This window comes from Dermochelys coriacea, chromosome 4 (assembly GCF_009764565.3).
Source record: "Dermochelys coriacea isolate rDerCor1 chromosome 4, rDerCor1.pri.v4, whole genome shotgun sequence".
NCBI classification, from domain to species: domain Eukaryota; kingdom Metazoa; phylum Chordata; order Testudines; family Dermochelyidae; genus Dermochelys; species Dermochelys coriacea.
In genome coordinates this window covers 92,682,772-92,697,875 of record NC_050071.1, presented here as the reverse complement: position 1 = coordinate 92,697,875, position 15,104 = coordinate 92,682,772, and the positions used below count along the sequence as shown (strand labels likewise).

The 15,104-nt window shown below is 44.1% G+C and overlaps 1 protein-coding gene across 7 annotated transcripts in view; it reads right to left on the bottom strand.

Moving 5' to 3' along the window:
• The window catches only part of LNX1 (ligand of numb-protein X 1), a 126,054-nt gene that overhangs the window by 45,817 nt on the left and 65,133 nt on the right, over positions 1–15,104 (bottom strand). For all 7 annotated transcript variants that reach the window (XM_038398605.2, XM_043513809.1, XM_038398604.2 and 4 more), the window contains 2 exons: positions 10,451–10,692; positions 8,684–8,839 (listed from right to left, as the gene is read on the bottom strand). In XM_038398605.2, coding sequence (XP_038254533.1) covers positions 8,684–8,839; positions 10,451–10,692 — 398 coding nt within the window. The remainder of the gene's footprint in view (positions 1–8,683; positions 8,840–10,450; positions 10,693–15,104) is intronic.

The window sequence follows — 15,104 nt, the reverse complement described above, 5'->3', positions numbered from 1 at the left end:
TCAAAGAAGGTTTGGTAGGACTGATGATGTGATTGTTTAAGATCTTATAGTATCTCAGTAAAATTGTATTTGTTTTATTTGGTCAGTAATCACATTTCCCTTTTATAGTCAATTCTTGCCTTGCACAGGCAGGCTAAACCAGGAATTTATCTCAAAAATGGTGGAAATCCTGCAGGATTACTCTTTTTTCTGGGTATTTATGCCTTGTGCATCACCATAGAATCAGAGTGCTTAAGATCCATCCTTATGAGATCTCCACCAGCTGTTTTGTGAGATTTTGGCAAAAACAGAACCAGAAATTCCAATCTGCCTTGGTGGATTTTAATTTGAAAATCACCAAAAGCGGGTTAGACTCCACATTCTGGGTTTGCGCCACATCTAGAATAAACTTGATTTTTTGGATTCTTTCTTTGGTCTGTATAAACCATTTCCCTTTCTTTATACAAGTCTCACAGGCATGATGCTGAAAAGGGGATTCTAGTTCCCTAAAATCCTAACTTTTTCAATTTCTGCCTCTTGCACCAAAGCCAATTAGCCAGGCTTAGTACAGGCAGGGGCACAGGGGTGGGAAGGAAGAAATCTACCTCTGCAAGCTTCTCAGCATCCATTATTGCAGCCCTGAGTCTGCAATAGCTCTTTACAGGGTGAGGGGGTAGAGGCTGATGGATCTCCGTAAGCACAGGATCCACAACCCCTATACCACACGTACTCCAGCCTGCCCACAGCCTTGCCAGCAACTCACTTGTATTGATCCCCTATAAAGGAACTCTACAGGGTACAAGGAGACAGACATCCTGGCAATGTCCACATCAGGTCTACTGCCCTCTGCAGCTGAGAAGGAAAGGGTAAGAGGTGTGTCTCACTGCAGGGGGCCACCTGCAACATTGCAGTCCCTAGGAGGCAGCCAAGCCTCATGAGACATATGAGAATGAGAAAAATTCAGATAATCAGCTATTTTAAGTTATTTTAAGGTAAAGCCCATTTAAAAAATGTTTCAGTTAATTTAACAATTAGTTTAAATTAACCAATTTAATATTTACGTATAAACAGCTTTGAAGTTGTTGGAGTTTCAGTTTCCAATGAATCCTGAATATTTGTAGGCCTAACTTTGCCTCTTGAGATTGTCAAGATGGCAGCTTCTTGCTTGACCGCTCACTATTCACTCACCTTCCTTTTATTCGTATGCTTTTCATAGAACACTGCAGTTTCCCTTAACTTTTTTTTTCCTCACTGGGATAGCCTCATAAGACTTCTAAAGAGCCAACAAACAGACCATACACTCTTACTCCAAGATACACCTGCCGTCTGGATGCGTTTGCTGTCTGTTTGTATAGCTCCTACCACAATGGAGTCCCAGCTCCTAGGGGCTACCACATTACTACTAATAAAATTATTATAATACAACGGTTGCAAAAATGATGCCGTGTGGAACACATTCAATCTAAAATAGCAGGAAATGTCATTCAGCAATCACAATCTCCATTTATTTTACAGCTTCCTAAAATAACCAATGAATGTTACTGAAAACCATCAGAGTGAGTACCTGTTACGGGGGAGACCCAAATGCCTGTTCCCACAGTTAGTGTTAGGCCTAGGTGGTTTAAAATTAATACTGTAGACTGGTTTGAATGAGGAGTATATATGTCTCTGTTGGGCAGAAATGAACATAGACAGAGTGGTGCCAAACTAGGCGTATATTGATGTATGTGGAGTACACCATAGTTGTACTGACTTGCTCATGGTCCTTGATCATTTAAGTCGACTGTTGAGGTAACTCACAGTGACAGACCTAGTCATAAGAAATTACATCTTAAATGCAACACAGTTGGAGAGGTTTCTTTAAAAGCTGTAGGAATTATTTTAAACCCTACATGCTACAAGTTAGACCATTCTCATTTAAACACTATCACCTTGGATACCATATTGTAAACAAACATTTCCTTGCCCATATTACCAGAGAAAATATCTTAAATTCTTAAAAATGAAAGAATTTTAAAAATCCAGTTTACTTCTCAGTATTTATGCTTTGTTTTTTTAGCATTTCCTTCATTTTGAACAATGAACAATTTTTGCTGAAACTTTCAGAAAAATTCAGGCTGAGGCAGAGAGCAAGTCTAAAAATTTTTAGCCTAACTGGTCAGGGTTTGACAAAGTTATCAGCAACTGAAAACAGGGGCTTACCATGGAAAGTGTCAGGCAATCTTAGCTTTAGGTGGTACTACCAGCTCCATTTATAACTGATCATTAAACTCCTAAGAGATCCTCTAGGATGCTATAATATAATCAGATTAAAGAGACAATCAGCATTGTTTAATATTTATCCAATGCATCAGTGTCCATGGTGAGTGAAAGAACTGTGTGAAGGCAAGCTAAGCAGAGTCAACACTGTTCCACTGTGGATCTTTCCACCTTAATGAAAAGCATGATGAAGAGAAGTATAGATCATCACTAAGGCTAAGATTTTGCCATAGATATTTTAGTAAAAGTCACGGACAGGTCATGGGCAATAAAGAAAAATTCACAGAAGCCGTGACCTATCCCTGACTTTTACTAAAAATATCCATGATAAAATGGGAAGGGACTAAGCAGCTGGGGGTGGCTAGGAGCTCTGGGGCCCCCATCACCCATGGGGACTCAGAGCTCCAGGGTCCCCATGACTCCCCACACGGCTGCTGGGGGTTCCGGGGACCCCCTGCCACCGGGAGACCCCCTATCCCTGTAGCCGGGAGTTCCCCTTCCCCCAGGCCTGAGGACCTGTGGGTGTCCCCGCCGCCATGGCTGGGGAACTGCAGGGGTCCCCCTGCCCCGCTGTGGTGGCTGGGGAGCTGTGGGGTACCCCTGCTGCCCATGAGGACTGGGAGCTTAGGAGACCACTGCCTCAGATGGAGGTGGTACCTCACAGCAGGGCTGGAGTCATGGAGGCCCTTGGAAGTCACTTCCGTGACCTCTGTGACAAAATCATAGAATCATAGAATATCAGGGTTTGAAGGGACCTCAGGAGGTCATCTAGTCCTACCCCCTGCTCAAAGCAGGACTGATCCCCAACTAAATCATCCCAGCTAGGGCTTTGTCAAGCCTGACCTTAAAAAATTCTAAGGAAGGAGATTCCACAACCTCCCTAGGTAACGCATTCCAGTGTTTCACCACCCTCTTAGTGAAAAAGTTTTTCCTAATATCCAATCTAAACCTCCCCCACTGCAACTTGAGACCATTACTCCTCGTTCTGTCACCTGCTACCACTGAGAACAGTCTAGATCCATCCTTTTTGGAAACCCCTTTCAGGTAGTTGAAAGCAGCTATCAAATCCCCCCTCATTCTTCTCTTCCGCAGACTAAAATCATCACCTCAGGCACACAGCAGCTAGCCTACAGGTTTCACATTATCAGAGCAAGGCCACAGTGATGATATCAGACCCATCATATAAGGGAGACTATACAAGACAACACGGGCTATGGAAAGGAGGTTATTCTAAATGCTGTTCATGCTGTGCAGCTGCAGAAAGCAAAGCATCACAAAGGAAGTTCTTACTTGCCTCTTATCCATGGAGATCTTGTGCCTGAGGTATAGACAAACACAAAACAGTCAGAGACCCCTAAACCCTGCAAGGGGAGGGAGTTCTGACAGACCAGTGGATCAACCATAACGGACGTTAATAACTCAACCTCGTTTGGGCTTTTGCCAAACAGATGGCAGCTCCTCACAGAAAGGTTCACCTTTAATTAGTAATATGGCATTATCAAAAACGTTTACTGCAACCAGATATTTGCTATTCAGATGGCATGGGCATAAAAACCATGAACACCTTGGGCCTGATTCAGCACTCACACTGGCATAAATCAGGGTCTCTCTGCTGATGTTAATGGAGTTACACTGGTGGAAACAAAGGGAGAGTCAGACTCTCTCTCTCTCTGGGAAAGTTGGGTAATTTGGCCACAGCTGACTGGATGAGAATCCCACCACAGGGGAGATGTAGGTGACAATGTAAAGCAAGCAAAGCCAGCTCTGTGCCAAACCTCTCAACAACCCTAGCACAAGGGGCATGTGGCAGGAGACAGAGGGCATGTCAGAGGCAGAAAGGAAAGGGGAGAAGGCAGGGCAGAAGGCAGCTCTGCTACATCAATTCACAACTGGTATATGGTCCCTTGGGAACCAGAGTAAGCTGTCATAAATTACAGGAGCACCTAAACTATTCTAACTTGGATTGAGGCCAGGGCTGGGGCATCTCAAGACTCAAGGAGCCATAACTGGCTCCCTGACGGCCCCAGTCTCTTCCACACTGAGACCTGATCAGCACAGGAGAATATCTGGCTTTTGAATCCCATTTTGACTAAACATTGAGTGGCACGGGACATATGTCTAGAAATAAACTGCAGTGAAGTTGACAGCTACAGAAAAAAAGCAATTAAAATAATGGCAGCTAAACCATCCAAACTGCTGCTGACCTCTGTGAAAGCATGAGGTACAAAATATAATGTTGGTAAAACCAGCCAGATCTTGAATCCTGACAGGATTCAATTCATCCCAATATTTACCAGTCAGGATGATCCTGGAAGGTGTGACAAAGTTCTGCCCTTGCCTCCGTGGGTCCCACATTTCCCGGCGGATTTCGCTAGCCTCAGAAGATCACTGTGACCCTCCAAGTAACCCTTCTTTCTCTAGAGACAAGACTGACAGTCTACTGAGCCATTTTCATCGTAAGCCAGCAAGGGAGGTGAGGAGAAGTTATCCTTCCTTGCACAGTCTCTATTGTCTCCCAGTCTCAGTGATTAATCAGGGGGCAAAGGGGGTGGGGGGAGCCCTCTACTCCGGGCTCCAGCCCATGGACCCTAATAGTATCAGCTATGGTAGCTGACCTTTTAGAAACATGACATGTACAATTCCCTGGGCTACTTCCCCTACAGCAGCCCTCACTTCCTCAAGCTCCACTTCACCCTTAGCTCAGAGTCTCCTTCCTTGTGCCTGATATGGTGTGTACTACTCAGTCTCTCCAACAGCGCAACTTCTTCCCACAGCTCCTGACATGCACACCCACCTGACTGGCTGAGAGGCTTTTAACTAGTTTCAGCCAGCCCCTGATTGGCTTCAGGTGTCCCAATCAACATAGCATTCTCCCTGCCTTCTGGAAAGTTCTTAATTGGCCCCAGGTGTCTTAATTGACCTGGAGCAGCTTCCATTTCACTTAACCTGGTCCTTTTGGGATTCGGGAAGTGGGCGGACGAAGCCCGTCCACTGCTAAAGGATCCCCCCAGCCTAGAAGGGGGATCCACAGGATCTAGATTCCAAATAATTCTGGGGGACAACTAATGAAATAACAGGGACAGGAGTGTGGTCAAAGGGTCAAACGAAGGAAACCGGATGGGGACACAGAGCAGAGAACCCCGGACAGCGCCCACTGCTCCTCAAAGGCGTCAAGGGAGTCGGAGGACGCCGCCCAGAGGAAATCTGCCTGGATACCTGAACGAACCGAGGATCAGAAATAGGCCCCACAGTCACAGGAGGCCAACTTCCTCACTCTGGTTTTATAGATGGCCATTTTAGCTAGGGCCAGGAGGAGGTTGACCAGGAGATCCCATGACTTTGTGGGGCCACAAAGGGAGTGCATACATAAGAAGGTGAGGGGAAAAGTGCAACCAAAAGTGTAATAAAATATTGGTGAGAAGCCAGAATAGGGGCTGCAGCCTGGCACACTCCATATGTGTGCCAGGGTTTCCCTAACGCCGCAAAAGGGGCAGGTGTCTGGGATTGAGGTGAACCGCGCCAAGTACACGCCCGTGCTCACGGCTCCGTGAAGGAGCCGCCGACTGACATCCCCTGCGGGCCTTGGGACTAAGGTGGAATATAGACTGGCTCACCGGGGCTCCTCACCCTCCAAAGGTGGCAGGAGGTCCCGCCATTTTGTATCAGGGCAGGACACAAGAGTGAGGGCGTGAAGGGTGTGGCGCACGAGCGTGTATAGATGTTTTCTTGGCGCGGTTTGAAAGCAGACCGGCTGCATCTCGTGCAGCCGGCTTCCAGTGAAGGGGTGAGGGGGTCGGTTGGGTCCATGGGGCAGGAGTCCAATTAAAAGGTGTGGCGGACCTGGGGTAGAGGGTGGGCGGGGCATGCCCTCGTGCAGGACCCGGTCGAGATAAACCCGAGCAGCGGTCAGCAAAGCGGCCTTCACCTCCTGAAGTATGCGCCGGAGAGTACAAGGTCTGGAGAGCCCCATGTGCTGAGCGAGCGTCAGGGGATCCAGCCAGTCTCCCCTTTCATATTCCAGGAGGTCTCCGACTCTTGTGACTTCTGCCAGGACCAGGGACTCCGCCACCTGCACACGGAGCTGGGGGTTGTATAGCAGGAGCTCTGCGAGGAGATCTGCCCCCTTCATTTAACCTGGTACCAGGGATTTATTTAGCCTGGAGCTAATACATCTATCTCCCACTACTTTTCTATAGCCATCTGCCCTTTCCTTGTCACAAAGGCAATTCCTGGAAGCCAATGGGCCTCTAAGAGAAAGGTATCCCCTCCAACACAGTACCACACTCTCCAAGAGGTAAAATCTCTCCAAAAGGGATAAGAGACTCAGCAAAGCAGAATAAATCTGCAGCAGGCTGAAAATCCAGCCTGGAGAGCTATGACCTGTTTGGCTATCAGACTCCAGCCATCTCCAGAGTGTGACCCAGCGACAGCACAATTAACAAGAGTCAGACTGTAGACTATGGAGAACAACTGAGGGAGCCCCTGCACCCACACAGAACTGGAGTGTTCTGCTACCTGTCAAGATGATTACAATTGTTTCAGAAAGAACTGTATTCAGTTTCTCCTCCAGCAAGAGGAGAGAGATGAGCAAGAACCTTTGAGTCTCTACTATACAAAGCACCTGTTGTAATGAACTGTCAAGTATCAAAATCACAGATTCATATTATGGGTGTATTTGAATTATTGCAAGTTATTTGTTTACATGCTTGTTTCCAAGATGTAATAGGGCATTTAAAGACAGATTCCCAGAACTGAGATCACACAACTGCATACATTTTTTGAATTTGAGTTCATACAGTTATAGTAATGTCCATGCAAATAGCCCTTTAGACATGATTGGACATTGGAATGCATAATTACTGTGATCACTGTGATGGTAACTATACCTACAAATTGAATAGTCAAATACACACATGGCTTTTCACATGTAATAGCACATGCAGAGTTTTGTAAACCAAGGCTTTTTAAAGTTTGCTTGCAATCTTTAACTTTAAATATCCGTGAAACTACTTGCCATGCATGTGAAGAAGTGTTTTTTTTACCCACAAAAGCTTATGCCCAAATAAATCTGTTTGGTGCCACCAGACTCCTTGTTGTTTTTGTAGATACAGACTAACACGGCTATCCCCTGATACTTGGTTCAGTGAAATTATCAGTGATGCCATCAGGTCAAAGATCAGAACCATAATATCTTTAGAGAAAGGTTTATGCATTTAGAGTTACCTGGTTGTCCTTTAAGTCCAACTTTTAAGTCACTTTATAAATATAATATTTCAGTACAGTATGTGTAACAAGTACTGAAAAACACCTGAAAATACAGAAACCGAATGGAGCTTTCCACATGGAATAAGCAAATAAACTGTGAGAGATGTTGGTCTGGCTCTCTGTTGCTGTACACCTTGTGTAGTCATTCACTCCTGTGCAAAAGGGGGTGTAAAATGCTACTGTTCTGACTTGGCAGCATTTTACACTTGCTGTATTCAGGTGCAAATGACTGCAGTGCAGTGGGAAACTGGACCCTTTGTCTTCCTAAAACACTGACCTAAGCAAGATGCAAATGATTTGGGGATAAGAGATTCTATGTCATGCTCCCATCGTTAAAGTTTAGAACAGAGAAATAATGAGCTTCATTTAGGCAACAACTACGCCAAAGATATTATCACTTACCCTCCATCCTGATGGCTGCCGCGTTGGCATATGGTGCAGAGCAATTAGTTAACATTTATGTAATGCTGTGAGCATATCAAGTGCTAAGTATTATTTTTCACCCCTCCTTGTAACTGACAGATAACATATCATAACTTGTCTCTATTTCCCTTTGACAGAGCACAATGCTCTTGCAGTGTCACCTATCTGCCACCAAATATCAAACATAAGTGCTGGAACACTGATGGTGATATTTCACATTTGAATAATGCCTTCCACCTACAGACTTCCAAACACTTAAAAACATCAATGAAGCCTTACAACCCGCTCTGAGATGTATAGTAGGTATTATCCAAATTTTATAGAGGAGGAAACTTAGACACACCCTGGATAAGCGGCTTGTCAAAAATCAAAGAGTGAATCAGGGGCAGAGCCAATAACAGAATTCAGGTGTCCTGATTTTAAACCCCATGTTTTAAACACTAGGCCACCCTTGTCTGTAGGCCACCCATGTCTCTGTAGCATGTGTTCTGTTGCCAGAATAGCCCCAGTTAGATTCCACACATCTCTAAGTTCTCCCTCTCCTTGTTTGGCTGGTATATTTAAAAAACAAAACAAAACAATGAAGTGTTTTAAAAACACAAACTAATCCATGACTAGGGCTCCTAGGCACTACGGTCACACAATACATAAATAATAACAGAAGAACTGCAAGACCTGGGTGTTAAATCGTTATGTGAGTGGGGTTCCCACCCAGTCATGGTATATAGAAAAATACACAGGCTGAACAAAGCATTACCTTCCTCTGTGGCAAGACAGTTTTCAACATGCTCCCTTTCCCGGTCAGCCTGGTTGGATACAGCACTGCCACTTTTTGTCCTTCGAAGGACACTCAAAGCTCGATTTATTTTTTTAAAAGACCTGGTTCTTATAGTGGAACGTTCGAAGGGCCGACCTGCAACAGACAGAGAAAAATAAATAGAACGCAACAGCTTTGGGTTGTACAACCTACAGAACCACATCATTTCTGTAACCCCAGCCTTGTGCAGGGGAGGCAGAGGCATTGGTGGCAGTGACACCAGGGCTGCTGTAGCTTCTCCCTCCCCTCCTTGCTGCATATGGCTTCCCTTATGTTGTATCTGGCCCCATATGGAGTTTCAGGCTTGAGAATTCATTAACCTTAATTTGAAGGATTGCTATCCTGCACCCCAGAATCTTTAACTCCATTTGTTTAGCCATCCATAAACGCAGCATTGATTTCCAGGAGGAGTGGCCTGTGAACAGCACTATTCAAAGCCAAAGCCATACCAAGGATTGGCTAGTGGAAAATGCCTGTAAGGTGAAGGGCTAGTGCCACAACAAATGAGCTGAGTATGTTCCACTAGCCTGCAGGAGAGAAATTGGAGGCTCTTGCAACGTCTGCTATAGAAGCAGCACATGGCACTGCTGCAAAGCCATCATGGTGGCCCCTCCAGCCCCCAACCCCAACAGTGCCTAATATTTTAATGGCTAAAATTAGAAGTGTCAGGAATGCAAGCCAGACGGCATTCCATCCTCATGATTAGCAATAATAATTAGGGAGGAGAGAAACCAAAAAGGGTCCTAATTCTAAAGCAGGCAAAAACTTTTTAAAAAAGTTTTTAAAATTGGGCAAAAATAATTATATGAAGGAGGAGAGGAAAAAAGAGCAAAAGGGACTTGCAAGACCCTACAAATGTATAATAACTGAAATACAGACTCTTCTGATTTCTACAGGGCCATAGGTATGCATGGCACTTCTTACTCTGTATCTTTCAGAATGATATGTGTACTGTGCATCACCATCTAGTGGTACAAAACTCCCCCAAATCAGATTTAACTCCCCCCCCCCCCGGCCCAACCAAAACAGCAGGGTTCAATTCAATGATGAAGGTCTTTGATTCTGGTGCTCTCTCCCCACCTTTCTGTCTGCCCACCCACTCCATGCTCTCAAGACCAAAACGTTGGTTTTGGATTCCTAATTCAACTCAGTTTAAATTTTACCTTTGTAGCCTTGCGTCCGTTCTCCCAAGACAAACTCCTTTTGACTCCCATGCCCCCACAAATACTAGTTCTTCCTGTACTCTACTCTTCTTTTCACTGGCTATACTTCTTAATGGTTACCTTCAGCCATACTGCATTTTTCCAATATGCTACACTCACTGGGGTTTGGCAAGGCAGGGTAGTGGAGGAAGAAATAGGGAAAGATTTATTGGTGTGGTTAGTTCATTACTATGGTAGCAATGCCAGCTCCTCTGAGCTTCATCATCTTGGAATGTTGGCAAACACTCCCCCAAGGTCATGGGTTCATTTCCCTGGGAACATTTTATACCCACAAAACATTGGTTCATTTCAAGATATTACTGAATGCATTTTTCGCCTTAAATATATTGGTTTACTGGGAGCATGCCTTAACAAGAAAAATACAAAAGAGTTATTACAGAAAACAAACAGGATTCTCTGCTCTCTGACATTTTTAAAGCTTTCGGCAAAGTTAATTTCAGAGAGAGGCCCCCTGGCCTCAGAAACTATCCTAGTTAGTTCTTACTTCTGTTTTGGTTGCTTCTATTGGGGTCCCCAGACCTGCTCCCTGACTGGTTGTCTTCTGAGGCAGGGCTGAAGGCTGGATTAACTAGGCCTGGCTCATCCGTCATTAAGGCTATCGCTGCAGCTGCGGAGAGCTCTGGGCCAAGAGCTGCTACGGTTAAAGTGGCACTACAATCTGGAGAGTCATCTTGTGAACGTCTCTTTCGTTCCTTGGTAAGGCCATAATGGGATGCTCCTTTACATCTAAGGCAAAGGCAAAGGGAAAGGATATGTTAGTAAAAGTTGCATTTAAAACATTACCTGCTTATGATGAGTGTCTGACATTAACAAATGATTAACAGTACCAAGAGTAATGATTGCAATTAAATCTTTTTCTTGAAATCTATGAAATACAGACACCAAACAATGTGGGAAAATGCCAGACCAGTCGAGGTTTCACAGAATTAAAAGAAATTGAATAGATGCCACTGAATAATTAGCTAAATTATGATTTTTAATTGAGAAATCTACTTCAATAGACAATTAGATAGATACAGTCTGTTGGTAGCTGTAGTTCTGTTGGGCACAAACGCGAGACACAGGCATAGCAGGTGATTGATCAAATCAAAGACCGGAATCCATAATCTGTCCTTTGTGTGCAATTAATGAAAGAGAACAGTGTGAGGCTTGAAAGCTTGTTTGTCTCAACTTACGTTTGTGAAAGAAAAAGCCACATACACAGTACCTTTGTGAGCTCCTCACCATGACAAATATTCTCTGTCAAAGGAGCTGTCACTCTGTTAGTGTAAAAAGAAAAGGAGTACTTGTGGCACCTTAGAGACTAACAAATTTATCTGAGCATAAGCTTTCGTGAGCTACAGCTTACTTCATCGGATGCATTCAGTGGAAATTACAGTGGGGAGATTTATATATACAGAGAAAATGAAACAATGGGTGTTACCATATACACTGTAACCAGAGTGATCAGAAAAAGAAAAGGAGTACTTGTGGCACCTTAGAGACTAACAAATTTATTAGAGCATAAGCTTTCGTGAGCTACAGCTCACTTCACTTATGATGAAGTGAGCTGTAGCTCACGAAAGCTTATGCTCTAATAAATTTGTTAGTCTCTAAGGTGCCACAAGTACTCCTTTTCTTTTTGCGAATACAGACTAACACGGCTGCTACTCTGAAACCTGTGATTATGCAAGGCACTGAATTTAGCCGTATAGAGTGGAAATCTGTCAACTTCATGAAAAAACTCGCACAGATACAGACAGACATCATCTTCCTCTCCAAATGCAAACAGATGGACATCATACCGAAAGGACTGAAGGTAAAAAATCCATTACAATCTACATACCACACAGACTATGCTGACAGCTTGTGCCACACACTCTCAAGGAAACTGCGGAACCACCTGATCAACATCCTCTACAGCAAACAGGGAAAGATTAAGAATGAGCTCTCAAAACTGGATACTCTCATAAAGAACCAACCTTCCACACAAACTTCCTCGTGGCTGGACTTTACTTCGATGAAGTGAGCTGTAGCTCACGAAAGCTTATGCTCTAATAAATTTGTTAGTCTCTAAGGTGCCACAAGTACTCCTTTTCTTTTTGCGAATACAGACTAACACGGCTGCTACTCTGAAACAGAGTGATCAGGTAAGGTGAGCTATTACCAGCAGAGAGTGGGGGGAGGGAGCGGGGACCTTTTGTAGTGATCATTGAGGTGGGCCATTTCCGGCAGTTGACAAGAACGTCTGAGGAACAGTGGGGGGGGGGAGAAATAGTTTTACTTTGTGTAATGACCCATCCACTCCCAGTCTTTATTCAAGCCTAAGTTAATCGTATCCAGTTTGCAAATTAATTCCAATTCAGCAGTCTTTCGTTCGAGTCTGTTTTTGAAGTTTTTTTTGTTGAACAATTGCCACTTTTAGGTCTGTAATCGAGTGACCAAAGAGATTGAAGTGTTCTCCGACTGGTTTTTGAATGTTATAATTCTTCACATCTGATTTGTGTCCATTCATTCTTTTGCGTAGAGACTGTCCAGTTTGACCAATGTACATGGCAGAGGGGCATTACTGGTACATGATGGCATATATCACATTGGTAGATGTGCAGGTGAACGAGCCTCTGATAGTGTGGCTGATGTGATTAGGCCCTATGATGGTGTCCCCTGAATAGATATGTGGACAGAGTTGGCAACGGGCTTTGTTGCAAGGATAGGTTCCTGGGTTAGTGGTTCTGCTGTGTGGTGTGTGGTTGCTGGTGAGTATTTGCTTCAGGTTGGGGGGCTGTCTGTAAGCAAGGACTGGCCTGTCTCCCAAGATCTGTGAGAGTGATGGGTCGTGCTTCAGGGTAGGTTGTAGATCCTTGATGATGCGTTGGAGAGGTTTTAGTTGGGGGCTGAAGGTGATGGTTAGTGGTGTTCTGTTATTTTCTTTGTTGGGCCTGTCCTGTAGTAGGTGACTTCTGAGTACTCTTCTGGCTCTGTCAATCTGTTTCTTCACTTCAGCAGGTGGGTATTGTAGATGTAAGAATGCTTGATAGAAATCTTGTAGGTGTTTGTCTCTGTCTGAGGGGCTGGAGCAAATGCAGTTGTATCGTAGAGGTTGGCTGTAGACAACGGATCGTGTGGTGTGGTCTGGATGAAAGCTGGAGGCATGTAGGTAGGCATAGCTCTTAGTAGGTTTCCGGTATAGAGCGGTGTTCATCTGACTATCACTTATTAGCACTGTAGTGTCCGGGAAGTGACTCTCTTGTGTGGACTGGTCCAGGCTGAGCTTGATGGTGGAATTCCTCAAGGACTTCTTTTCCATGGGTCCAGCTGATGAAGATGTCATCAATGTAGTGCAAGTAGGGTAGGGCCATTAGGGGACGAGAGCTGAGGAAGCGTTGTTCTAAATCAGCCATAAAAACGTTGGCATACTGTGAGGCCATGCGGGTACCCATAGCAGTGCCACTGATTTGAAGGTATACATTGTCCCCAAATGTGAAATAGTTATGGGTGAGGACAAAGTCACAAAGTTCAGCCACCAGGTTAGCCGTGACATTATCGGGGATACTGTTCCTGACGGCTTGTAGTCCATCTTTGTGTGGAATGTTGGTGTAGTGTGTCTGTGCGGATTTGTTCTTGTGCTTTTTCAGGGAGTTTCTTTAGCAAATGGTGTAGTTTCTTTTGGTAACCCTCAGTGGGTAATGGCTTGTAGAAAGTGGTGTTGGAGAGCTGCCTAGCTGCCTCTTGTTCATATTCTATTCATGATGACAACAGCACCTCCTTTGTCAGCCTTTTTGATTATGATGTCAGAGTTGTTTCTGAGGCTGTGGATGGCATTATGTTCTGCACGATGATTATCACTACAAAAGGTTCCCACTCCCCCCCCCCACTCTCCTGCTAGTAATAGTTCATCTCACCTGATCAATCTCGTTACAGTGTGTATGGTAACGCCCATTGTTTCATGTTCTCTGTATATATAAATCTCCCCACTGTATTTTCCACTGAATGCATCTAATGAAGTGAGCTGTAGCTCACGAAAGCTTATGCTCAAATAAATTTGTTAGTCTCTAAGGTGCCACAAGTCCTCCTTTTCTTTTTGCGGATACAGATGAACACGGCTGCTACTCTGAAATCTGTTAGCATAGCAGCACCTCTCTGTCCACAGAAGACATCTCTTCCTCCCTTTTTTCCTTTTAAACCTCTTCCTTGACAGCACCTACTTCAAATCTGGGCTAGCACTATTGATGAATTAGAACTTCAGATATAAATACCCCTGAATATAGGTGTATTCAACAATGGAACGTCAGATCCAGACCCAGCTAGCTTGAACCCACTTCACAGTAACACAGACACAGTTTAACACCTTTAGATCGAAAAATTCAACTGTGGCATTGTAGGAGATAAAAATACAACTCTTTTAAATTTAAATAAACTTATTTCAGAGCCCATTGTCTGTGTGTGATTTATCCTATATGACAGAACTGGGACCACACACACACAGTTGCTTTCAAAACTCCTAGGATTGCCTGAAGAAAGAAGGGTTCTGTGCTCCTACTGATTCCATATTTAATCAGAATCACACACTAACTATAAAACCATGGGGGTTTAAGGGAACAACGCCTGTCACTTTTCTCCTGTGTCATTTCTATCCCACCACTGCAGCCATCACAAACATATTCACTGTAATGAATTCTGCTTTTTAATAATTGCCTAATGAGCTTGCCCTACTTACTGTTACTATTATATCTTCCTCATGGCTAAGGTTAACTGATGACTTTCATATAAATGCCCTCTAGGATGCAATCACAGAAATAGCTGCATAAGCTCTTAGGGACACAAAGCCTTTAGTAATATGTGGTGCACACATAGAGGATAATACATAATACATACAGTACATGATGCTGGTGGAACATGCATCAGGAAAACTGTAATACATGGAACAGAGGCCCATGAAATAGAAATGGCTTATGAAGATATTTTTGGGCATGTAGGAGAGTGTAGATGGGAGGGTAGACAAGTTATAGAACTTGGTGTGTTCATTTCAGAACCGTGTTTTAATTCAGCTTACTGTTAATTACAGCAGTGGTGTTTTTAAGAGAGAGAATTAAAAATGGTGCCTGTAATACTAAATCATGTTTTATCCCCATTGTCGTGACACTGGTTCTGACATCAAT